Here is a 26,481-nt window from a genome sequence, read left to right as displayed (position 1 = left end):
TGTCGTCAGTTACTTAATAACAAATATTCAGAATCTAACATTGATTTTTAAAGGATATGATTTGCAGTTAAAGGCTTGTGTTGTGATGCTCTCTCTTCTGGGGCCTTCAGAAGTGAAAGCATTCCCTCTTCAGATCTAGGACATGAAACAGGGAATAACAATTAGTGCCATATCTGGAAGCAACTCAGTCAAATGCAAAAAAGTGAATAAACTGGAATGAATATCATTCTCCTGTGGATTTCTGGAACTCCATGAAATATGTTTCAACAGAAACATTGTTCTTATTCTGTGAAAAAGTCAGAGAAACATTCAGCACTGAGGGTTGTCCAAACAATTACAATTGTTTTGTAACCCTGTTGAGCCTACAGAACTCCACAGTCAATAGATATGAAGGTATTTAAAATAATATACAACACAACAATCTGAACAGAACTAAAATCACATACTCCTGACAGAATTATCCTATTTATTCACCACGTCATAACAATCTTACACCTACACTGCATCCTACCACCCTCTATAACTTAATTTCTCTGTTCTTCCTTGTTCTGATCTGACACTGTTTCTCTATCCACAGATGCAGCCTGACCTAGTGACTATTTCCATCATTTTCTGTTTTTTAGATTTGCAGCATCTGCATTTCTATTAATTTTTCCATTTATGGTATGACTGTGGAAAGAAATCCAACTTCTAGCAAATAACTAACCAGCTCTCCTAAAGACCAAGCAAAGAATTTCCAAAACATGACCAAAGTAGGTGTGAACGAGAAGGGGCATGCATAAGGAGAAAGGGAAACAATGTACACAATACTGAGAAAAATGCACACACTTGTTCCATCTGCAGATTGCAAAGAGAAGCAGAACGGTCAGATGTGCCACTAATAGTGCAAGGTGGAAGTAACGACTGAGGAAGACACTCTCGGGCAGGAAGCGCCAGTTCACTGTCCACTTGAAGAGAAATTGGCGACCAAGATCAAATGCTCTTGCTATATATCCAACAGGATTTTCCATCAGGAAGGGCAAACCCAGCACCACCTAAATAAAGAAAAATATCTTTATCAGTCGTGAATTCAGCAATACATCAACTTATACAGCACAAGACTCCTCATGCCCGTGCAACACAAAATGCTGGAGTAACTCAATTCACACAGCATCAGTGGAAAGGAATAAACAGATGATGCATTGGGCTGAGTCCTTTCTTCTGAACTGAAAAGGGGGAAGATGCCAGAATAAAAATGGGTCTGTCAACTCTGCAAACATTCTTTTGGTTGTAGAAAGTGAAATTGGTTAACTTTCAGAGTCCAAATCTTAATTTTTCTATTTGTTAAAATGATCCTCCAAGTACGCAACCTTCCACTTCCACGTCAAGTTTAATATAAAGGAGGTGACCCACTTTCAGGTGATTGAATAGAGCATCAATTGGTCCAACAGAACCAGACAGTCCTCTTTAGAGGGGAAAAAAGCTAGCATAATGCACATATCATTGCACACTTCTGATAATTTGAATTTTTTTTCTACCCTTCAGTTATTAAAACAAAAAGATTACCAGAAATTTTCCCACTTCACATTAATAGAAGATGTGATGACATCAACACAAAACAATGCAACTACTCTGCAGGGTCAAGCAGTACCAATGGAGAAAAACAAATTTGGCATTGAACATAACTGGAAAAAGGAACTTAGGTAAGTGGTTTCCTTACTTTCCAAACTAACATCATTTATTTTGCTACTTATGTACTGTAACATAAGTAACTTGGTATTAGTACTGGAGGTCCACCAGGGAACCAGGGACTGGAAGGGCAGGATGTTGACAGTTGAGCGAGGTTGGATCGATCTGCATACCAATTTGGGAGGTTAAGAAGGGCTTCTTCTGCAACAAAATCTAGGCCCAGAGCAATTCACTGCGGCAGGGCCCAGGTCCTAATGCAAACTGAGATCCGATTGGACAATTTAAACACAGGACCAGATGAACTGCATACCAAGGCTTTAGGCCTACTCCAAAGACTTGGATCCAAGGACTCAATTTGGTTCAGAATGCAGCTGTTGCTTGATTCTATTGTTTGTATGATTTGTCCCCCCCCCCCCCTTTTCTATGTGCACATTGGGGGTTTGATCTTTTTTTTAAAAATTGGGTTCTTTTGGAGTTCTTGCTTTGTGACTGCCTGTAAGCAAACAAATCAAGGTGTACAATTTATATATTCTTTGATAATAAATGCATTTTGAACATGATACACCATCTGCTTGAAATCGTGGAAATAACAGTCAGGATAGACAAAGTCAGTGGATGTTTCAGAAGGTCTTTGACAAGGTGCCACACACGGGTCAGCCAAGCAAACCAAGAGCCTGTGATGTTACTGGAAAGATGCTTGCATGGGCAGAAGAGTGACTGACTGGCAGAAGACAGTCAGGATAAAGGGGACTTTATCGGGTTGGCTCCTGTGACTAGTGGTGTTCCGCAGGGATCGGTGTTGGGTCTGCTGCTTTCCATTTCATACGTTAATGATCCGGAAGATGGATTTGTGGCCAAGTTTGAAGGTGGTACAAAGATAGGTGGAGAGGTAGGTAGTGTTGAGGAAGCAGGGAGTCTGCAGAAGGACTTGTACAGATTACTCAAATGGGCAAAGCAGCAGCAGGTGGATGTAGTCACCAGGGACAAATATTGCTAGTTGTGAAGCAGCCTCTATTGGAGGAAACAAGATACGGCAGGCATCATTGAGACCCTTTCTTGAAAAGTCTGCCCTGCCCAATATGCACGAAAGATCAAAGAAAATTCAAACAATGCCATATTAACTACACACTCCATTCATACCTCCTTTGCACACATACTAATCAGCATTGTCTACTCATTATTCAGAGTTGCATTTAGATTTAATCTTCGATGTATATTCCGACCTGAAGGTTGGTCACTGAATCCATTTTTGCTAAACGTCCCAACTCCAAAAATGTTTTAATAGTCTGTCCTCTTGGTCCACCTGGACAAAATGAATTTGTACCAGGAAAGCCAACCTGGAGGACCTAATCAAATAGGGCAGCAGAAATGCCCTGTTTCAGAGCCCTCCCAATTACTCTGTGCATATCTACACTATCATCCCTAATACCTACAAAATGCTAATCAGAGAGATTATTCTTTGAACAAGTCTTTAGAAAAATGCAGCTTCATTTGTATGCCTGTTGGTTCTTTCTCTGCTGGTCAACTGCGGCTTAATTTCATTCCATACCTTCGCCTCTTCATTTTCTGGTAGGTAAAACTCTTTCCAGGGGCAACAGCAAAGAAAATGCGTCAGGCTTACAGGCCCTTATTGATGTACAGGAAGGGATTGGGATGGTCTATTTGAATGACTGCAAGGACGTCTTCCCAGCAGCACCTCCTTCCAAACTGTCCGATCAGTTGAAGGCTCAACCACTGAAAGGGCCAGCTCCTTTGTATTCACTCACCATTAGGCTAGTTGGGGGGTGGGGGGGGGGGGGAAGAGGGGGGCAACTGTCTTCAAATGCCAAGTGCAATCTTTCTCAGTCTGCCATGCTATTTTCTAAACAGGAAGAAAACTCAAACCATAGTTACAAAGTGCCTTGGGAATCCCAGTGCAGAACTCCTCAAGGTTGATTTACCAGTCAGTAGTAAGAAAAACAAAAGAAATGTTAGCATTAATTTCTAGAGGATTAGAATATAAAAGCAAGGATGTACTGCTGAGACTAAAGGTATTGGTCAGACCATATTTAGAGTATGCAAGTAGTTTTAGACCATAAGATATAGAAGAATTAGGCTATTTGGCCCATTGAGTCTGCTCCTCCATTTCACCAAGACTGATCCATTTAGGCTTCACATCTAAAGGATGGTCTGGTGTTGGAGAATCCTGCGGTTTACAAGAATGATCCTGGAAACAAAAGTGCAATGAGTGTTTGATAGCTCTTGGTCTGCATTCACTGGAGTTCAGAATGGGGTGGGGGTGTTCTCACTGAAGTCTACTGAACATTGAAAGGTCCAGAGAGAGGATGTGGAGAGGATATTTCCAATAATGGAAGAGTCTGGAGGGCACAGGCTCAGAAAAGAAGGACATCTCTTTAGAACAGATACAAGGAGGAATTTCAGAGGGTTACAAACAGGTGTGGAGACCATGTCATTAAAGTGGAAGCAGATAGGCGCTTATTGGTAAGGGTGCAAAGGTTATGGGATAAAGCAGGAGAATGGGGTTGAGGGGGAAAATAAATCAACCATGATTGATTGGAACAAAATTAGGCCATTTGAACTGTGACATGATATGCACTACTGACAGAAAATCTCAGATTGAAACACAAGGGAAAATGTCAAGAGTAACTTTTATATTCTTTGACAATCTTGTATACCTCATCTTACTTTTTTCATGTAAATCACCAATCTTTATGAAATTTAGCAGAGGTTCAAAAGGATTGAGATATATACTACCTCACCTCTAGAACAGCAGTTCCTGAATCCATAAATTCAGATGTTGACCAGAATTGCACAGCTTGTCTCATTATATTATCAGCAACACCCTCTGATGGAGACTGAGAAGATTTGCACGGGGGGTGGGGGGTATTTAAACTAGAGTTGCAGGGGGATGGGAACCAGAGTGCCAAAACAGATAGTGGAGTGGTTGTGGAGAAAGATGTTAAGCCTACAGAGTCAGGCATCAAAAGGTCAAGCATGGTGGGGCTAATGGTCTGAGCTGCATATATTTCAATGCAAGGAATATTGTAAGCAAATGAGGATGACTTTAGGGCCTGGGTCAGTGTGGAATTATGACTGTAGCCATTACTGAGATTCGGTTGCAGGAGGGGCAGGACTGGCAGCTCAGGTTCTATTGTCTTAGACGTGAGAGCCGCAAGGATTAAAGGGGGAGAGGTGGCATTAGTCAGGCAGTGCTCAGTCAGGTCAGACTGGAGAGCTCACAGTGAGGCTTAGAACTGAGGAACAAGAAAGGCATGACCAAATTAATGGGCTTATATCATAGGTCACACAACAATCTGTGGGATTTAGAGAAACAAATTTGCAGAGAGATCGCAGACTGTTGCAAGAAACAAGATTGCTATAGTAGGCGATTTTAACTTTTTGCATATTGACTGGGACTCTTACTGTAAAAGGACTGGATGGGAAGGTTTGTCAAATGTGTTCAGGAAAGTTTCCTTAATCAGTACATAGAAGTCCTAACTACAGAGTGCAATACTAGATCAACACTCACAACACACTGGAGGAACTCAGCAGGTCGGGCAGCATCTGTGGAAACAATGAGTCGACGTTTCGGGCTGGAACCCTTTGTCAGGACTGTAGAGGGAAGCGGCAGAGGCCCTATAAAGAAGGTGGGGAGAGGGTGGGAAGGAGAAGGCTGGTAGGTTCCAGGTGAAAAACCAGTAAGGAGAAAGATAAAGGGGTGAGGGAGGGGAAGCAGGGAGGTGATAGGCAGGAAAGGTGAAGAAGGAATAGGGGAAAACACAATGGGTAGTAGAAGGAGGCGGAACCATGAGGAGGTGTTAGGCAGCTGGGGGAGGGGGCAGAGAGACATAGGGATAGGGGAAGGGAGGGGGAGGGAACTACCGGAAGTTGGAGAATTCTATGTTCATACCAAGGGGCTGGAGAGTACCTAGACGGTATATGAGGTGTTGCTCCTCCAACCTGAGTTTAGCCTCATCATGGCAGTACAGGAGGCCATGTATGGACATAACATATCCGAATGGGAGTGGGAAGCAGAGTTGAAGTGGGTAGCTACTGGGAGATCCTGTCTGTTGTGGCAGACGGAGCGGAGGTGCTCGACGAAGCGGTCCCCCAATCAGCGTCGGGTTTCACCGATGTAGAGCAGGCCGCACCGGGAGCACCGGATGCAATAGATGACCCCAACAGACTCACAAGTGAAGTGTTGCCTCACTTGAAAGGAGTCTTTGGGGCCCTGAATGGTGGCAAGTGAGGAGGTGTAGGGACAGGTGTAGCACTTGCACTTACAGGGATAAGTGCTGGGTGAGAGATCCGTGGGGAGGGATGTGTGGACCAGGGAGTCGCAGAGGGACCGATCCCTGCAGAAAACAGAGAGGGGTGGAGAAGGAAAGATGTGCTTAGTGGTGGGGTCCTGTTGAAGGTGGCAGAAGTTGTAGAGGATAACGTGCTGGATCTGGAGGCTGGTGGGGTGGTAGGTGAGGACAAGGGGAACTCTGTCCCTGTTGTGGTGGCGGGAGGATGGGATGAGAGCCGAAGTGCAAGAAATGGAGATGTGGGTAAGAGCATCATTGATGACAGAAGGGAAACCACGATCCTAAAAAAAAAAGGACATTTGAAATGTCCTGGAACGGAAAGCCTTATCTTCGGAGCAGATGTGGCAGAGACGGAGGAACTGGGAATAGGGAATGGCATTTTTGCATGTGGCGGAGTGGGAAGAGGTATAGTTGAGGTCGTTATGAGAGTCAGTGGGCTTGTAGAAGATGTCAGTGGACAGTGTCTCCAGAGATGGAGACCGAGAGATCGAGAAAGGGGAGAGAAGTGTCTGAGATAGACCAAGTGAACTTGAGGGCTGGGTGGAAGTTAGAAGTAGTCGATGAAATTGACGAGTTCAGCATGGATGCAGGATGCAGCACCAATGTAGTCGTCAATGTACTGAAGGAAAAGTTGGGGAGCAATACCAGAATAGGTTTGGAGCACAGACTGTTCCACACAACCAATGAAGAGGCAGGCATAGCTAGGGCGCATGCGAGCTCCCATAGCTACACTCTTAGTCTGAAGAACATGGGAAGAGCCAAAAGAGAAGTTATTGAGTGTGAGAACCAGTTCTGCCAACCGGAGGGTAGTGGAATGAAACAGGGCAGGTGAGAGGAGTTTGTGTAGGGGAACACTTTGCATTTAGTGATAATAATGCCATTAGTTTCAAGGCAATTATTGAAAAGAATGGTCTGGTCTTCTGGTTGACATTCTAATTTGGAGAAAGGCCAATTTTGATGGCATCAGAAAGGATCTGGCAAATGTGGATTGAGACAGTTTTCTAGCAAAGGTGTACAGTCAGCCCTCCTTATCCGTGAGTTCCACATGTGTGAATTCATGAATCGAGAAAACCCGGAGTGCTCTTCCAGCACTTGTTCGAACATGTAGACTTTTTTTTCCTCTTGTCATTATTCCCTAAACAATGCAGTATTACAACTGTTTTACATAGCATTTACATTGTATTAGGTATTATAAGTAATCTAGAGATTATTTATAGAAGAAATCTAAAGTATACGGGAGGATGTGCGTGGGTTATCATGGATTGGGATAGAAAAAAAAAGTTCTTACCAAGTCAGAACAGATACATCCGGTATTATTTAGCGTCAGTTAGTCAAACGTTTGTCTTAGTATATAGTATATATTTTACCTTTCTATGCATACAGAATACTTAAGAAACACGTATCAACGCCGGGCTCGGGAATGAAAATTCCTGAGTTCAATCCAGTGACAGACCGTTCTGAGCGCGTTTTCCACCTATGCGGGGTTGATGTGGAGGAACAAAAACCCAAACCCCAAAACCCAATAATTAAACCACTGTGTTGCTTAGTAGTAACTGTAGCTTTCATCGGGGCAGGGTCTTTCTCACTTCATCTTTTAAAATTGTTCCAATCGTTGGCCGACTGTAGCCTAACACTTTTCCAATGACAGATGGCCTTTCACCTCTTTCCGATCGCTTTATTATTTCCACTTTATTTTCAATCGTGATCATGATTATTTTCATGAACAGAAACACTGTGGATTCAGAGCTCCGCCGCTGGGTCCTGATGTCCACCGCACTGACACAGGTTAAATAAGGTCCGGGGTTCTGCTGGGTCCTAAGGTCCACCGCATTGAGACAGGTTAAATAAGGGACTTGAGCATCTGCGTTTTTTGGTATCCGCGAGGGGTCCTGGAACCAATCCCTCGCAGATAAGGAGGGCCGACTGTACTTGGTGGGAATGAAGCCTTCAAAAGTGAAACTGAGAAGAAAGTTTGTATATTTTCATCAGAATAAAATGCAAGGATAACAGGTTTAGGAACATTGCTTTTCAAGAGATATGAGACCATTGTTAAATAAAAGGAGGAGCATAGATGGTATAATAGCAGGTAGGGCTAATGAGGAATTTGAGTACAAAACATGCAGAGAACATTTAAAATCAGGAGGGCTAAAAGGCAGAATGAGGTTGATCTAGCGGACAAGGCGAAGGAAAATCTTAAGGGCTTCTACAGATACTAAGAACAAAAGGATAGCAATGGACAAAATTGGTTCTCTGGATGATCAGAGTGGTAATCTATGCATGGAGCCAAAAGAGATGTGGGAGATCTTAAATGGATGCTTTGCATCTGTATTTACTCAGGAGATGGACAGAGTCTATATATGTGAGGTAATGCAGCAGGAAGGTCATGGATCCTCCACAGATTACCAAGGAGTTTGCTGTCTTGAGACAAGGTGTTCCCTCAGATTGTGGGAGGTTAGTGCAGAAACTGTAGGGGCCTAGCACAGATATTTAAAACATCTTCAGCCACAGGTGTAGTGCCAGAGAACTGGAGGATAAGTAATTTTATTCTGCTGTTTAATAAAGACCCCAAGAATAAGCCAGGAAAAATTATAGGTCGGAGAGCCTGACTGAGTAGTGGGAAAGTTATTGGAAGGTATTCCGAGGGACTGGATATACAAGTATTTGTACATACAGGGCCTGATTAGGGATATACAACATGACTTTGTGCACTGCAGGTCATTCACGTCTAACCAATCTTAAGAGTTTTGAGGAAGTAACCAGGAAAGTTGAATGCAAGACAGCGGATGTAGTCTACGTGGACTTTAGCAAGGCCTTTGACAAGGTCCCACATGGGAAGTTGGTCAAGAAGGTTCATCGTCAGCATTCAAGTTGAGATAGTAAACTCGATTATGGTGAAAGGTGACGTGTTTAATGAACGTATAAGGGACATCTTTTTCAGTCAGAGGGTGGTGAGAGTGTAGAATGAGCTGCCAGCACAAGTGTAGATATTTAGATAGGTACATGGATGGAAAGGATAAAGGCCTATGGTACAGATGCAGGTCAATGGGACTAGGCAGATTAATGGTTTGAAATGGATTAGATGAGCCACTAGGCCTGTTTCAGTGCTAGGACTGAAAAATCTTAGGTTATTAAATTAAATTAACAACCAAAAAATAGTTAGTAGATAAATGTCAATCTTAAAAATACTAATATCTAGCAAAACCTCATTAATCTCTTGTAGAAAATAATCAAGTATTCACGCAAATCAAACAATGGATGTGATAAGAAAAGCAATTACTCAGAGCAATCCTGTATGGCAAAATACTGACAACATCAAATAAAAGACAGCTAATTTAACTAATGAAATGTTGTTTGGATATGCTAAGTAATTTCCAATAAGTATTCTTCTACAATTCTAATGTTCCACTATTTGCAACTCAAGAACACAGTTGAAGCACGAGACACGAATTTTCAACCAGTTGTCCTAGTCTAAAACTGGCAGATGTCTTTAGAAATAAATCCCACATTTTAATTTGAGCATATTTGACAATTCTGCAGATTTGAACTAACCTTTATTAAAGACTGAAATACTAGTTAAATTTAAGCAGCTTATGATATGAATATGACTAAATAAAATTGAATTTCTAAAAACCAGCTTTTATAAGGATTCCCTGTATGGTCTGTATTAGCAGTTAGCTTCAATGAAATGTTTTACAGGTTTTTGTGGAGAAAATGAGAATTGCGCGAATACAAGTGACTTAAGTTTTCAATCAGAATAAAATGATAAACAATTGCTCAAGATAAACAGGCAAGGTAAAAATAGAAAGTCTACATTAATTAAGGAAACAATTATAAAGTTAGAATAAACAGTTTATTGGAATCAAGGGATAAATCTGTGGTCCAAACTCTTCTCAGAACAGACTAAAAAGTTTATACTTTTTAATGAGCAACACACCCTATCCTTGTTATATGCAGGGGATAAGTTCCTCACAGTCAACCCATAACATGAATAGTTATTTAAATAGAGAAAATAGGGATGTGTTCCAGGGGGCTTCCTAAATATGTTTTATCTGTGATTTATTCACATTTTCATACCAATATGACAGAAAAGCAGTACCACAAGACATTTGTATTGTATTTCATCAATTTAAGGTAATATTCAATGTAATAAAAAATAGAAAGTTAACATCCTACTGTGTACAGTATTCACCAAGTGGCAGGTGTGTTTGCTCTGGGAGATGAGTGGCTGTTGTGGTGTTGGGCAGCTTTACATGGATAAGGTGGATGGCTGTGGTCGTCGGGATCATATCAAGCACAGCAAGGAATGAAGGAAGACTCAGAACTCTTAGAACAGCCAGCAGCAGGAGATGACACCGATTTGAAGAAAGTGGTGAGAGTTGTTTGCTTGGCAGCATTGTTCTTCAGCATAAGTTTGCCTGTAGGGAAGAAAGGTTGACAGCAGGGAACAACTGAAATGGGGACTCCGTTCTAAACTTGGGTCCATGTCCATCGCCATTTGTGCCAAGTGTTCTGACTTCCACCATTCCCTCACCGTTGGTAAACTCCCGGGACTTTCAAAATAGTCCGTTGCTTGCAGCACTTGAGAGGTAGTTTGCCGTAAAAAAAAAAAAAAAAAAAAAAAAAAAAAAAAGTACGCCTTGAACGTGGATCACACCTTGGTGGAGTGGTTGAATCAGCTATGTTGTGTAAGGCAGCAGGAAACGCACTGTTATGTTAGGATGAATGCTGTCCAAATGTTTAGGATGGGCTGGCGCATTGTCAAGGAACAAAAGAACTTTAAAGGCAAGATTCTGTTCCTGGCAGTAGCGTCCCAGAGCTGTGTTACCTTCAGCTGATGCCGCACTGTTTATAATTTCCAAATTCCGCACCCCCCCCCCCGCCCCCAAAGTGTTAAAGCGGTTCTCTGCTGCTCGGCTGATGGCCCAGGACATGACATCAGATGCTTGAGGCATAGTTAAATATTTCAAGCACAAAATCACTGCACCATAGGTAAAACCAACAGAAGTTTAAGAACGCAAAATCGCACATCCACACCTTGCCAAGACCAATGTGAGACTGGCGGGAGTGAGACTGAGGCACGCGCACCTGACTTGTATTGGCGGGAGAGCAGTGCTTCTCATCCCAACTGTGAGGTGTGCGCACGTGACTTGTATTGGAAGGAAAGCAGTGCTCCTTGCATAACTGAGTTTTGGATGCATTTAAGGAGACATTAGTAGAAATAGGTTCCTCGCATAACTGTGAATCCGCATTGTCTGAAGACGCTCATAACGAGGATGGGTGTACTTACAAGAAACATACATCTGGAGACAATTCAGTGTAAGTCATTGAATACTGTAGGAAGAGACCAGTGAAAATTGGGCTTTAAAAGATGTGCAAAACAGCACCGCACAAGAAATCAACTAAACCATTTAAGAGAGCAACTTAAACTAAACCATTTAACTGAAACAAATCTTCAAAGAGGTGTGCTTATGAAATTGACAATACAGATTAAAAACAGGGCCATCCTCCACCAACCCTACTCCCCTCTGATTGACGTGCTGGGTTCCTCCAAACTGGTTTCAGTTCCAGATTCCAGCAGCTACAGTCATGTGTTGTCATTTAGCAAACAACCAACATACTAAATTCACAGAAAGACAACATTGAGCCACTTGGTAAAACAAACTAGGGGTGATTGAAAACTTTTCCTCATTATTATTTCTGTGATCAAAAACGTGCAGGTACTCAGATTTTACATTTGTACTGTTATTCCATTTGGAAGCGACATGGAAGCCCACATACCTGCAAAGCAGCACAGATGCCCAGCTTTGGGATGGTCCGCACCAATCCAAACTGATAGATGAGAAGGAACAACAATCCTGGTGCGAAGAGCAAAATGTTCATCTTTATGGAAATAGCTAAACTGCCCAGGGAACAAACAGAACAAAATTCATTCTACGTTCTAAAGACCATTATTTACAAAAATAAATCCCAGCTTCACCATGAGAGGAAGGTGAAACTCAATTATTTCCTCCCTCAGCCCCTCCCCTCTAGAGCCAACAAAGCAATCTAGATTGATGATATACACAAACCATGCAATTCTACGGCCCAATGATATCTACAAACATTTGTAGTTACAGAAGGAATATTTAATTTAGACAAATAAAACATTAAATAATTGTCAAATTTTAAATCATTTAGGTCAGCACAAATTATGTTACTGCAATTTTATCAATATATCACCCTGAACCTCAGTAGCATTTTCAATGTTGCATCAATGCTTTATGATTATAAGATTTCAATGATTGCTGTATGAAGCTATTCAATCATTTTCAAGATTTATCAAATATTTCAACTGGTTCTTGGTTCTAAACAACTATCATTGCAAACAAGACAACTGCTCAGGAGCTAAAACACCAAACTCCACCTCAAAACAAAAACAGTGAGGTCATCAGTTACAAGTGGATTGATTTACATTTAGTACAATTGCATATCAAAAGTACAGACTTCCATTTAAACTTAATCTTAATGTTAACAGTTATGGTGTAACATACAATAATTACTAGTTTAGAATAGCTCTAGATATACCATGCTTTAATCAGAGCAGAACATTAAAGATTAAAAATCCCTGCAGAACTAAGTACAACCTTCTCAAGAACTGCACAGCAGACCATGCAGCATCAGCAACACTACAACTTAATATTTCAAGTGGTTATCTTTTAATCTAGATTGTTCATTTTATTTTTTTTCTAATTTCAGATTTCCCAGATCAGTGTTTTTCCTTTTAGTGTTCCAAAAAAAAGCGCTGTAGTATTGCAGTAAGCAGATTGATAATCAAGGAGTTATTTAAATTATATGCAGAAATAGTTATTACACAAAATCATCTTTGTTCAGTGAGTACTATGGGGTGGGTTCATTGCTGATTTACGAAGATGCTCTAAGTAACATCACATTAACAATAATTAATTTGTCGCTATGACCTACTGAAATTTCCAAGACTTTTGAATTTAACTCATGAGTTTTTTTTCTATTGTCTGATAAGCCCATGAAATGCTGACAGTTTCATATCAAGCTTCCAACATTATCTTTGGCAGGAAGCAGGGAACACCTCCACAACCAGCAAGAAACTGCTGAAATACTCAACTCCCTGACTAAAGTGCACTGACTGCTGATTTTCCAACTGTGAGTCATTGAGGCCCTCATGGAGTCTAAAGACTGAACTTCTAGTTTTGCTTAAGTTCCTCAGGAAAGTCTGCTATTGGTGAAATGTAGTAAAGATTTAGTGACCATTTTAATGGAAGAGATCAGCTGCTAGAGTCAAATTTCAAATAGCCTACATTTTTTAATTAATACATGCAACTGCTTTATGCATTTTCTAATATTCAACTGCTGTAATGTGTTTACGATTTAAAATATTTCAAATGAATATTGTGAATCTTTCCAACATTTAAAAACACCAAAAGCGTCTGATCCTGCAGCAGTGCCTTAATTAGCTTTAAAAATCATTTTTAAATCAAGCATAGTTGGGGCCCACCAAATGCCTTTATGATCAGAAAATGCTGTGCTGCCTGAATGCTGCATTAGCCACATTGAAGGAGACTCCATAGACAAGGTTGCTTGCAGTAGACCTGCAGAAAGCAGGTGTTGTATTGAGTAGGGGGAACAGCAAACATGAGTAACTCCATGCTCCTAAGAAATTCCAAAGCATTTTTATTAGCCTCAGGAGATCCTCAATATGATAGGGCAAGGCAAGAGTGCAGATTACATTATATCTGGATAAGGCAGGCTAAATTAATTACCTCCTTCGGCCTTTATATTTTCCACTTGCATGAAAGGAAGCTATTTTTTAAAAAACATATCATAATACTTGCCTAAAAAAGCAACAGCCCAGTGACCAGCGATTGTTCAGAAAGAAGTTCACAGCCACATACAGGATCATCATGGCAACAGGGTCATTAAAGAGTCGAAGGATAAAGATAGAATGGATCCGATAGGAGGCACAGCACATGAAGAAAAACACAAATGGTGGAACCTAGAAAATGGGAAGATGGAAAGAATAAATGTCTATTACAAAGCAAACATTATATAGAACTGTGTTTCTAAGCATTTTCAAGATTCAAGATTATTTGTCATGTGTACATTGAATCTTAGTGAAATGCATTATTTGCATTAGCAACCAACACAACTGATTGAGCGGGTGCTGGTGACAGCCTGGTTGAGGGGGTGCAAGTGTCATCACACACTCCTGCACTACCATAACACACACACAATGCTAGGCAGAAAACACAGAACACCAGCAGCAAAAACAACCCCCTTCCTTCCTCCTTCGCACCCACCCATGTACGTACACAGTCCTTTAACTCCAGGACAGGCCTCCAGTGGACATGGACTAGTGCTTTCAGACACCGGATTGATCCTCCCCAGCAAACTTCCAGAGATTCACAGATCAACTCCAGCCAACAGGTCTCGACTTCTGATTCCACCCTCAATCCTCTGCATCAATCCCAGGACACGCCTATCACCAAACACTAGAACTCGAACTGCAGACTTGCCAATGATGGGACCCGAACTCACCGACCTGGAGGGCTCCTTGTTCAATCTCTGCCAGACTGACATCCAATCACAGATATCCTACCTCTGCTTCACTTGTCTTCAACCGGAGACTTAAGACTCCAGCCTGACTGCCAATTCCCCCAAAGCCATCCTTACAAATTCAAAAGAAAATTGATTAAAAAAGACTACTAAATCTGAGCTGCTACAACTTCCATTGAGTTGCTCAGTTCCATCCTAAAGTCAATGGAATAGAATAAACAGAATGGAATTATCATCCATCTTGGTTTCTGTACTTCAAAACAAAATTAGAAGTTGTTTTCAAAATAGCAATCACTATTCAATAAGAAACCATCAAGTGACCCAATTCCACATTTTGTTCAGCTACCTGCAAGATGATAGGACCTTGGGGACCCATAACATAACCAAGTTTATCTCAATTTTCAGCTTTCTCCTTTGTATTGTCCAACTTCCTTTAAGTCAATAGCTCCAGAGACAAGCCCATAAATGATAAAAACACAACCTGTTAATACGTACAACATGCTGGAGGAACTCAGCAGGCCAGACAGCACCTATAGAAAAGAGTAGTTGACTTTTCAGGCCAAAACCCTTTATCAGGACTGGAAAAGATGAGAAGTTGGTGTAAGAAGCTTGTGGGGGGGGGGGGTGGTAGGAGGAGAGAAAGTAGTACAAGGTAGTTGGTGACAGACATTTATTATCCATCATTTCATCTGTGGAGGCAATTTAGAGGTTGGGTCGAGGCAAATTTATTTTGTACCTCAAAGGACACAAGCAAAACAGTTGGGCTTGCTAGTTTGATAGTTACTGGGTCACAATTTTGTTTTACATTTGATTTTTAATAATTCAAATTAAATTTCCCCAACTGCTATGCTGGGAATCAAACTCTAGTCTCTGAATAAAGTCCTTGCTACAGTCATGACGAAATGGTGGAGCAGACTCAATGGGCCAAATGGCCCAATTCTGCTCCTAGATCTTATTATACTTTATAGTCGCCAAACAATTGGCACTAGAACGTACAATCATCAGAGCGATATTTGATTCTGCGTTTCCCACTCCCTGGATTACAAATATTAAAAATATTAATAGTAAAAATTAGTAAATATTATAAATTTAAATTATAAATCATTATAGAAAATAGAAAAATGGGAAGTAAAGTAGTGCAAAAAAACCGAGAGGCAGGTCCGGATATTTGGAGGGTACGGCCCAGATCTGGGTCAGGATCTGTTCAGCAGTCTTATCACAGTTGGAAAGAAGTTGTCCCCAAATCTGGCCGTATGAGTCTTCAAGCTCCTGAGCCTTCTCCCGGAGGGAAGAGGGACGAAAAGTGTGCTGGCTGGGTGGGTCGTGTCCTTGATTATCCCGGCAGCACTGCTCTGACAGCATGCGGTGTAAAGTGAGTCCACGGACGGAAGATTGGTTTGTGTGATGTGCTGTGCCGTGTTCACAATCTTCTGTAGCTTCTTTCGGTCTTGGACAGGACAACTTCCATACCAGGTTGTGATGCACCTTAGAAGAATGCTTTCTATGGTGCATCTATAAAAATTAGTGAGGGTTTTAGGGGACAGGCCAAATTTCTTTAGTTTTCTCAGGAAGTAAAGACGCTGTTGGGCCTTCTTGGCAGTGAACTCTGCTTGGTTGGACCAAGTCAGGTCATTTGTGATATTGACCCCGAGGAACTTAAAGCTTTTGACCTGTTCCACTTGCGTACCACCGATGTAAATTGGGTCGTGCGGTCAGCTATTCCTTCTGAAGTCAACAACCAATTCCTTCGTCTTGCTGACGTTGAGGGATAGTTAGGTTGCTCAGTATAGAAGTACGGAAGTCATGTAGCAGCTGTATAAAACTTTAAGGCCACATTTGGTGTACTGTGTTCAGTTTTGGTTGATGCATTACAGGAAGGATGTAATGCCTTTGAAGAGGTTCACCTGGGGTTGTCTAGATAGCAATACTAACTACAAGTTGGACAGCTTTTGGAGTGCCAGTGGCCAAGGGGCAACCTGGTAGTAAAAAAAAAAGTATAAAAGCATAGATCGAATTGTCTTACCAGGTTAGAAATAGCAAATATTAGAGGACATAGCTTTAAAGTGAAGGAGAAAATATTAAATAAGATTTACAGGGTTTTTTTTTAATAAATGTTTACACGGAGCAGTATGGGACTGGAATGCACCTACAGAAGTGGTAAGACCAGATATGATAGGAATATTACTATTAAGAGGTATTTAGACACGTGAACAGGCAGATAATGGAGACAGGTAATAGGCAGATGGGAATAGATAAAAATTAATATGGTCACACAGATTTCATAAGCCATAGGCCCATTAGGCATGTACTGTAGTTTCTATGTTCTATATACTGTATATACCAGATGTCCAAGTCAGGTGCTCACAATCCAGGAAAGGCTTGATTCTGGGTAACAAGAAATGAGAACATCCTAACAGAACAGAAATTAGAAAGTGATAAAAATATTACCCTTCAGTTCAGTGTAGTGAACATAACTAGCTATTTCACTGTCTTTCATTACATCTGACATAACATTCTTAAAGCTAATTAATGACAGATTAGAATACCGTATGCATTCAAATCTCCCACTTAGTCCATTTCCATGTTACATGGAACTTTAGATGCCATTATACACAAATTCTTATCTAAAGTATGTCTCACTTCAGAAAATGAACATTGACATTTGCTTACCTTTTTTGTATGATTATAAATCCTAAAGACCAACAGTAGTGTGAAGAGGTAGAAAATGGCAAACACGTACTGTGCCAGGTGAATGTTCACTCCACGATCTGTGATGTAGTACAGCACCATGAAGAGATAAACAAAACCTGCAGGATAACTGTGCAGAGAAGGAACAGCGTTGTGCATTAGAGCAAATTTTGTTAACTCCAGCAATTACATAACTGTCTGCTGCCATATATGCAAGAAACCACATCTGATAGCAATCTGGATATTCAGTTATACCACAAAACTATATCCATTCAAGTCTAGTTCTAACTGCCTTATAAAATACTGCATTTTCCATCAGAGGGAGCCAATATTAACATGGACTTACTGTAGTGAGGTACAGAAATAGCAAACAGTAGAAACTGAATATTAACATTCGTGGGTTATAAGAGTAGAGGCAACTTTGACCGGGAAACATGCCGAGTTTAACTGCTACAGTATGTATCATTTTTTTGGAATGAAAAGATAGCAAACTCACAAGATGAAATATGTGAGACAAAAAAAATCTGGTGGCACGAGTACTGTCATTTTGCAAATCTGAAGAAACAAAATGCATCTCCACTGATGCATTTTAGAAAGCTTACTAACATACATTATTGATATGCAACTCAAAGCATTTTCAAAATTAGTCAGCTTAGAGCACTCAAGTTACTTGATGAGACAATTAAGTAGCTGTAAAGTACTCTACTTACACCAGCGGTCCTGTGTCTCCTTTTAACTGAGTGTAATCATATGTTCCATTAATTACACCTTCCACTTCATCCATGTAAGCTTTCCAGTCAATTTCTGTGTCTGAAATTATAGATGATTTTTCTTTTTACAATGTCTTGAATTATTTTTATTTTTACTTCTTTCATAATACTGGTTGGGAAAATTTCAATTCACTAGGGAGATGACTTGACTTAGACCAGAATATATCACTTGAATCCTAGGGGGACCAATATCCTGGCGGGGAGATTTGCGAGGGCTACTGAGGTGACTTTAAACTAGAATGGTTGGGGGGTAGGAATCAAATTAAAGAGGCTAGGTGAGAGGAGGTTAGTTCACAACAGGGGGATGGGAACCAGTGCAGAGAGACAGAGGGGTGTAAAGTGAGGGTAGAAGCAAAAAGTAGTAAGGAGAAAAGTAAAAGTGGCAGGCCGACAAATCCAGGGCAAGCATCAAAAAGGGCCACTTTTCAACATAATTGTATAAGGGCTAAGAGAGTTGTAAAAGAGCACCTGAAGGCTTTGTGTGTCAATGCAAGGAGCATTCGTAACAAGGTGGATGAATTTAAAGTGCAGATTGTTATTAATGATTATGATATAGTTGGGATCACAGAGACATGGCTCCAGGGTGACCAAGGATGAGAGCTCAATGTTCAGGGATATTCAATATTCAGGAGGGATAGACATGAAAGAAAAGGAGGTGGGGTGGCGCTGCTGGTTAAAGAGGAGATTAACGCAATAGAAAGGAAGGACATAAGCCGGGAAGATGTGGAATCGATAGGGGTAGAGCTGCATAACACTAAGGGGCAGAAAACGCTGGTGGGAGTTGTGTACAGGCCACCTATCAACAGTAGTGAGGTCGGAGATGGTATTAAACAGGAAATTAGAAATGTGTGCAATAAAGGAACAGCAGTTATAATGGGTGACTTCAATTTACATGTAGATTGGGTGAACCAAATTGGTAAAGGTGCTGAGGAAGAGGATTTCTTGGAATGTATGCGGGATGGTTTTTTGAACCAACATGTCGAGGAACCAACTAGAGAGCAGGCTATTCTGGACTGGGTTTTGAGCAATGAGGAAGGGTTAATTAGTAATCTTGTCGTGAGATGCCCCTTGGGTAAGAGTGACCATAATATGGTGGAATTCTTCATTAAGATGGAGAGTGACATAGTTAATTCAGAAACAAAGGTTCTGAACTTAAAGAGGGGTAACTTTGAAGGTATGAGACGTGAATTATCTGAGATAGACTGGCAAATGACACTTAAAGGATTGACGGTGGATATGCAATGGCAAGCATTTAAAGATTGCATGGATGAACTACAACAATTGTTCATCCCAGTTTGGCAAAAGAATAAATCAAGGAAGGTAGTGCACCCGTGGCTGACAAGAGAAATTAGGGATAGTATCAATTCCAAAGAAGAAGCATACAAATTAGCCAGAAAAAGTGGCTCACCTGAGGACTGGGAGAAATTCAGAATTCAGCAGAGGAGGACAAAGGGCTTAATTAGGAAGGGGAAAAAAAGATTATGAGAGAAAACTGGCAGGGAACATAAAAACTGACTGTAAAAGCTTTTATAGATATGTAAAAAGGAAAAGACTGGTAAAGACAAATGTAGGTCCCCTACAGACAGAAACAGGTGAATTGATTATGGGGAGCAAGGACATGGCAGACCAATTGAATAATTACTTTGGTTCTGTCTTCACTAAGGAGGACATAAATAATCTTCCAGAAATAGTAGGAGACAGGGGGTCCAGTGAGATGGAGGAACAGAGCGAAATACATGTTAGTAGGGAAGTGGTGTTAGGTAAATTGAAGGGATTAAAGGCAGATAAATCCCCAGGGCCAGATGGTCTGCATCCCAGAGTGCTTAAGGAAGTAGCCCAAGAAATAGTGGATGCATTAGTGATAATTTTTCAAAACGCGTTAGATTCTGGACTAGTTCCTGAGGATTGGAGGGTCGCTAATGTAACCCCTTTTTAAAAAAGGAGGGAGAGAGAAACCGGGGAATTACAGACCGGTTAGCCTAACGTCGGTGGTGGGGAAACTGCTGGAGTCAGTTATCAAAGATGTGATAACAGCACATTTGGAAAGTGGTGAAATCATCGGACAAAGTCAGCATGGATTTGTGAAAGGAAAATCATGTCTGACGAATCTCATAGAATTTTTTGAGGATGTATCTAGTACAGTGGATAGGGGAGAACCAGTGGATGTGGTATATTTGGATTTTCAAAAGGCTTTTGACAAGGTCCCACACAGGAGATTAGTGTGCAAACTTAAAGCACACGGTATTGGGGGTAAGGTATTGATGTGGATAGAGAATTGGTTAGCAGACAGGAAGCAAAGAGTGGGAATAAACAGGCCCTTTTCAGAATGGCAGGCAGTGACTAGTGGGGTACCGCAAGGCTCAGTGCTGGGACCCCAGTTGTTTACAATATATATTAACGACTTGGATGAGGGAATTAAATGCAGCATCTCCAAGTTTGCGGATGACACGAAGCTGGGCGGCAGTGTTAGCTGTGAGGAGGATGCCAAGAGGATGCAGGGTGACTTGGATAGGTTGGGTGAGTGGGCAAATTCATGGCAGATGCAATTTAATGTGGATAAATGTGAAGTTATCCACTTTGGTGGCAAAAATAGGAAAACAGATTATCTGAATGGTGGCAAATTAGGAAAAGGGGAGGTGCAACGAGACCTGGGTGTCATTATACACCAGTCATTGAAAGTGGGCATGCAGGTACAGCAGGCGGTGAAAAAGGCAAATGGTATGCTGGCATTTATAGCGAGAAGATTCGAGTACAGGAGCAGGGAGGTACTACTGCAGTTGTACAAGGCCTTGGTGAGACCACACCTGGAGTATTGTGTGCAGTTTTGGTCCCCTAATCTGAGGAAAGACATCCTTGCCATAGAGGGAGTACAAAGGTGGTTCACCAGATTGATTCCTGGGATGGCAGGACTTTCATATGAAGAAAGACTGGATGAACTGGGCTTGTACTCGTTGGAATTTAGAAGATTGAGGGGGGATCTGATTGAAACATATAAAATCCTAAAGGGATTGGACAGGCTAGATGCAGGAAGATTGTTCCCGATGTTGGGGAAGTCCAGAACGAGGGGTCACAGTTTGAGGATAAAGGGGAAACCTTTTAGGACTGAGATTAGGAAAAACTTCTTCACACAGAGAGTGGTGAATCTGTGGAATTCTCTGCCACAGGAAACAGTTGAGGCCAGTTCATTGGCTATATTTAAGAGGGAGTTAGATATGGCCCTTGGGGCTACGGGGATCAGGGGGTATGGAGAGAAGGGTGGTGCAGGGTTCTGGGTTGGATGATCAGCCATGATCATAATAAATGGCGGTGCAGGCTCAAAGGGCTGAATGGCCTACTCCTGCACCTATTTTCTATGTTTCTATAATGTCTTTCAGGAGCAAACCCCCCCCCCCCACCGTCTCAAAATCACCCAAGATTAAACATTACAATAACACATCTAAGGTTGACAAGAGTTCTGCTAAAGCTCAAAGGTTAGAAAGAATAATCAAACACTTATAATGCAGTAAACTAAACCTGAATTTAACTAATTTAGATTGCCTTTTGCTGGATAGAATTTAGCCCATAAAGAGTGCATAATAAGCACTTTACGTTAATCATATCACAAAACTAGGGCAGTTATTCACCTGTACTTCCAATCTAGTGCAATGCATTTGCTGTTCACAATAGTCTCCTTTACATTAGAGGGACAATGTCCGCCAGAGAAAGCAGGATCTCCCAGTGGCCACACATTTTAATTCCACATCCCATTCCCATTCTGACATGTCTATCCACAGCCTCCTCTACTGTAAAGATGAAGCCACACTCAGGTTGGAGGAACAACACCTTATATTCCGTCTGGGTAGCCTCCAACCTGATGGCATGAACATCGACTTCTCTAACTTCCGCTAAGGCCCCACCTCCCCCTCGTACCCCATCTGTTACTCATTTTTATGCACACATTCTTTCTCTCACTCTCCTTTTTCTCCCTCTGTCCCTCTGAATATACCTCTTGCCCATCCTCTGGGTCCCCCCCCCCCCACCCCGTCTTTCTTCCCGGACCTCCTGTCCCATGATCCTCTCGTATCCCCTTTTGCCTATCACCTGTCCAGCTCTTGGCTCTATCCCTCCCCCTCCTGTCTTCTCCTATCATTTTGGATCTCCCCCTCCCCCTCCAACTTTCAAATCCCTTACTCACTCTTCCTTCAGTTAGTCCTGACGAAGGGTCTCGGCCTGAAACGTCGACTGTACCTCTTCCTACAGATGCTGCTTGGCCTGCTGCGTTCACCAGCAACTTTGATGTCTGTCGCATGAAAATTGTGTGATCATCTTGCCCAGCTCCTGTGGTTAGTCTGCAGGAGTTACCTTGGACTTCTGGTTGCCTACCACTAAAATGTACCATTTTACTCCACACTCTCTGGTCTCTGAACTTGTTAGAATGAGACCCAACATAAGCTTGAGAAACAAGTTTTCCACAAAATTTTAAACTTCAGAACTCTACTGCATTTGCAACTTCAGATAACTTTGCATTAGGACTGGCCTTTTGTGCCATTTATTCCCCTGACTACCCCCACCTCTTTTCCTATCTTTGCATTTTTTAGCCTGTTCAGCATATCCTAATAGGTCAGACTATACAACATCATCCAGACTTCATTAATAACACATGGTAGACTCATCCAGAAAGTTAAAGCAAATGGCATCCAAGTTGAGCTGGCGAATTAGTGATAGGAGGTAGAAGGTATTGGTGAAAGGATGAGTTTCTGATTGGAAGTATATGATCAGAGATTCCCACCATGTGGATTGGCACTGGGACCCTCACTGTTTGTGACAGATATCAACAACTTGATCATGAATGTTGCAGGTATGACTAAGCATACAGATAGCGAGGAACAGTATCAAAAACTACAGCATGATATACATCAGATGGAATTTAACCCTGAAAAGTCCAATGTGTTGCATTTTGGGAAGTCTGTAGGGGGAGGACACATTCAGTAAGGATGAAAGAGAACTTGATGAACAGAGGAACTTGTGTTTATGTCAATATTTCCCCGAAAATGGCAGCACAAGCAGACAAGGTAGCGAGGACACAAGGGATATGCAACTTCACAAGTCAGGTATAGAAAATAAAAGTTGAGACAGTAGATTGTAATTTTACAAAACATTGTAAATAAGGAACCTTGGTTCTCAAGGGATATTGCAACTCTGATAAAGAAGAGAGAGTTGTATGACATGTATAGGAAACAGGGAGTAAATAAGGTGCTTGAGTATAAAAAGTGTAAGAAAATACTTAAGAAAGAAATCAGGAGGGCTAAAAGACATGAGGTTGCCTTGGCAGTCAAAGTGAAGGATAATCCAAAGAGCTTTTACAGGTATATTAAGAGTAAAAGGATTGTAAGGGATAAAATTGGTCCTCTTGAAGATCAGAGTGGTCGGCTGTGTGCGGAACCAAAAGAAATGGGGGAGATCTTAAATGGGTTTTTGCGTCTGTATTTACTAAGGAAACTGGCATGAAGTCTATGAAATTAAGGGAAACAAGTAGTGAGATCATGGAAACTGTACAGATCGAAGAGGAGGAGGTACTTGCTATCTTGAGGAAAATTAAAGAGGATAAATCCCCAGGACCTGACAGGGTATTCCCTTGGACCTTGAAGGAGACTAGTGTTGAAATTGCAGGGGCCCTGGCAGATATATTTAAAATGTCGGTGTCTACGGTTGAGGTGCCAGAGGATTGGAGAGTAGCTCATGTTGTTCCATTGTTTAAAAAAAGGATCAAAAAGTAATCCGGGAAATTATAGGCCAGTAAGTTTGACATCAGTAGTGGGTAATTTATTGGAGGGAGTACTAAGAGACAGAATCCACAAGCATTTGGATAGACAGGGACTTATTAGGGAGAGTCAACATGGCTTTGTGCGTGGTAGGTCATGTTTGACCAATCTATTGGAGTTTTTCGAGGAGGTTACCAGGAAAGTGGATGAAGGGAAGGCAGTGGATGTTGTCTACATGGACTTCAGTAAGGCCTTTGACAAGGTCCCGCATGGGAGGTTAGTCAGGAAGATTCAGTCACTAGGTATAAATGGAGAGGTGGTAAATTGGATTAGACATTGGCTCAATGGAAGAAGCCAAAGAGTGATAGTAGAGAATTGCTTCTCTGAGTGGAGGCCTGTGACTAGTGGTGTGCCACAGGGGTCAGTGCTGGGTCCATTGTTATTTGTCATCTATATCAATGATCTGGATGATAATGTGGTAAACTGGATCAGCAAATTTGCTGATGATACAAAGATTGGAGGTGTAGTGAACAGTGAGGAAGGTTTTCAGAGCTTGCAGAGGGACCTGGACCAGCTGGAAAATGGCAGATGGAGTTTAATACAGACAAGTGTGAGGTATTGCACTTTGGAAGGACAAATCAAGGTGGAACATACAGGGTAAATGGCACTGAGGAGTGCAGATACAAAATTCCCTAAAAGTGGCGTCACAGGTAGATAGGGTCTTAAAGAGAGCTTTTGGTACATTGGCCTTTATTAATCAAAGTATTGAGTACAAGAGCTGGAATGTTATGATGAGGTTGTATAAGGCATTGGTGAGGCCAAATCTGGAGTATTGTGTTCAGTTTTGGTCACCAAGTTACAGGAAGGATATTAATAAGGTTGAAAGAGTGCAGAGAAGGTTTACAAGGATGTTGCCGGGACTTGAGAAACTCAGTTACATAGAAAGGTTGAATAGGTTAGGACTTTATTCCCTGTTGCGTAGAAGAATGAGGGGAGATTTGATAGAGGTATATAAAATTATGATGGGTATAGATAGAGTGAATGCAAGCAGGCTTTTTCCACTGAGGCAAGGGGAGAAAAAAAACCAGAGGACATGAGTTAAGGGTGGGGGGGGGGGGAGGGGAGTTTAAAGGGAACATTGGGGGGGGCTTCTTCCCACAGAGAGTGGTGAGAGTATGGAATGAGCTGCCAGATGCAGTGGTAAATGTGGGTTCTTTTTTAACATTTAAGAATAAATTGGACAAACATGGATGGGGAGGTGTATGGAGGGATATGGTCCATGTGTAGGTCAGTGGGACTAGGCAGAAAATAGTTTGGCACAGCCAAGGGCCAAAAGGCCTGTTTCTGTGCTGTAGTTTTTCTATGGTTTTCTATTGATTAGACCAGAGTATTTTGAGAGTGCCAAGTACCACATTGCAATAAGTGTGCAGGATATTCAGTAGGATTTTGCCTGGTTTGGAGGGCTTTAGTTATCTGGAAACATTGGATAGGATGTGATCATTTCCCCTGGAGTAATAAGGGCTCAGTAATGCCACTGAAGCATATAAAAATTACACGACAGATGGAATAGATATTATCATTTTCGCATAGTATGTGTATCAAAACAATGGGTAGAAGTTTAAAGCAAGAGAAAAGGTGAGGTCAGGGAATTGAAATATCAAGGTGTACATATCAAATATCCATAAGGGTTAATAGCACTTTCTTCACACATCTATTCATTTATTAAGAACTGTGACCTTGTACATTGATTCAATATAGTATAAAAAGGTCAGATAACCATATCAATGAGAAAATCGACAATCTTTCAGCAGCCGTCCGACTTTAGGTAGAACAGGAACAAATTATTCGGCCTAACTACTCCACGATAGCTCCACTCGATTAATAGTGCCCGTTTTCAATTTAACACCAACCCAACTGTCCCCGTTGCCAAGCACGATTCCTCAGCCAGAAGATACCTTAATGCTTGCTACCGGAGACTACGAACTGAACCTTATCTTACAGTTTGCTGGAGACACTGGTGCTGCTCAACACGAGACATTCTTTCACAGACCATGTCAACCAGGGATGTATGCTTCCCCCTGCTGTCTGGGTGATAGAGTAACATCAGTGGACTGGCAGCCTCGAACAGCTCTCTTTACTTACAAGGCACCCTATGGATGACCCAGAGGTTAACGCAGATCTCAGCGACCCAGAGGCAGACGGCCACCGGCACTGTGAACCGCGGCTTGAACAAGATCCAGTGCTTTTCTTGCCACAAGTCGCCCAGCCGCTCCCGGAGCCTGTCACGGCCTGACAACGCTGCCTGTGGCTTCGACTTCCAACTCGCCGACTTCAGCATCTCTCCTCCCCACCAGCGTGAGTCGGGGGCCGGGCACAAGAAGCAGAGGCGGGCTAGCTAACCGGACCCCAGTACCAGTCATCCGTTCCAGTACGAAACACTTCCCCAACTCTTGTTGGAGAACCCTCACAGGGTAATTACAATATTCAGTGTCCTCGGAATACCGCCCAATCAATCTTTGCTAATGACTGTTTATAACAGATAATTAAATGCACGTAAAGCGAACCCGGTAACAAAAATTCTCTCATCCAACTTGATTCACCAACTTTAAGGGGATCTTTATATTGTGCCGCTGTTGTCCGGCGGACTTTTTCTGGACGGACAGGACCGATTAATCTAATTTGCTGGCCCGAGGACCACGTGGGACACATGTCACGTGACTCCTGTTGCGGACTTGT

The 26,481-nt window shown here is 41.8% G+C and overlaps 1 protein-coding gene across 1 annotated transcript in view; it reads right to left on the bottom strand.

The window, feature by feature from the left end:
* alg3 (ALG3 alpha-1,3- mannosyltransferase) overlaps positions 1–26,256 on the bottom strand; it is a 34,132-nt gene extending 7,876 nt beyond the window's left edge. The window contains exons 1-7 of the mRNA XM_072255137.1: positions 25,888–26,256; positions 17,945–18,044; positions 17,217–17,364; positions 13,826–13,986; positions 11,757–11,877; positions 829–1,034; positions 60–135 (exon numbers count right to left, since the gene is read on the bottom strand). Coding sequence (XP_072111238.1) covers positions 60–135; positions 829–1,034; positions 11,757–11,877; positions 13,826–13,986; positions 17,217–17,364; positions 17,945–18,044; positions 25,888–26,083 — 1,008 coding nt within the window. The 5' untranslated portion in view covers positions 26,084–26,256. The remainder of the gene's footprint in view (positions 1–59; positions 136–828; positions 1,035–11,756; positions 11,878–13,825; positions 13,987–17,216; positions 17,365–17,944; positions 18,045–25,887) is intronic.
* Positions 26,257–26,481: the final 225 nt, after the last annotated feature.

This window comes from Mobula birostris, chromosome 4 (genome assembly GCF_030028105.1).
Source record: "Mobula birostris isolate sMobBir1 chromosome 4, sMobBir1.hap1, whole genome shotgun sequence".
Lineage (NCBI taxonomy): Eukaryota > Metazoa > Chordata > Chondrichthyes > Myliobatiformes > Myliobatidae > Mobula > Mobula birostris.
The sequence above is the reverse complement of the archived record's forward strand: the minus strand, read 5'-3'. Positions and strand labels throughout refer to the sequence as shown.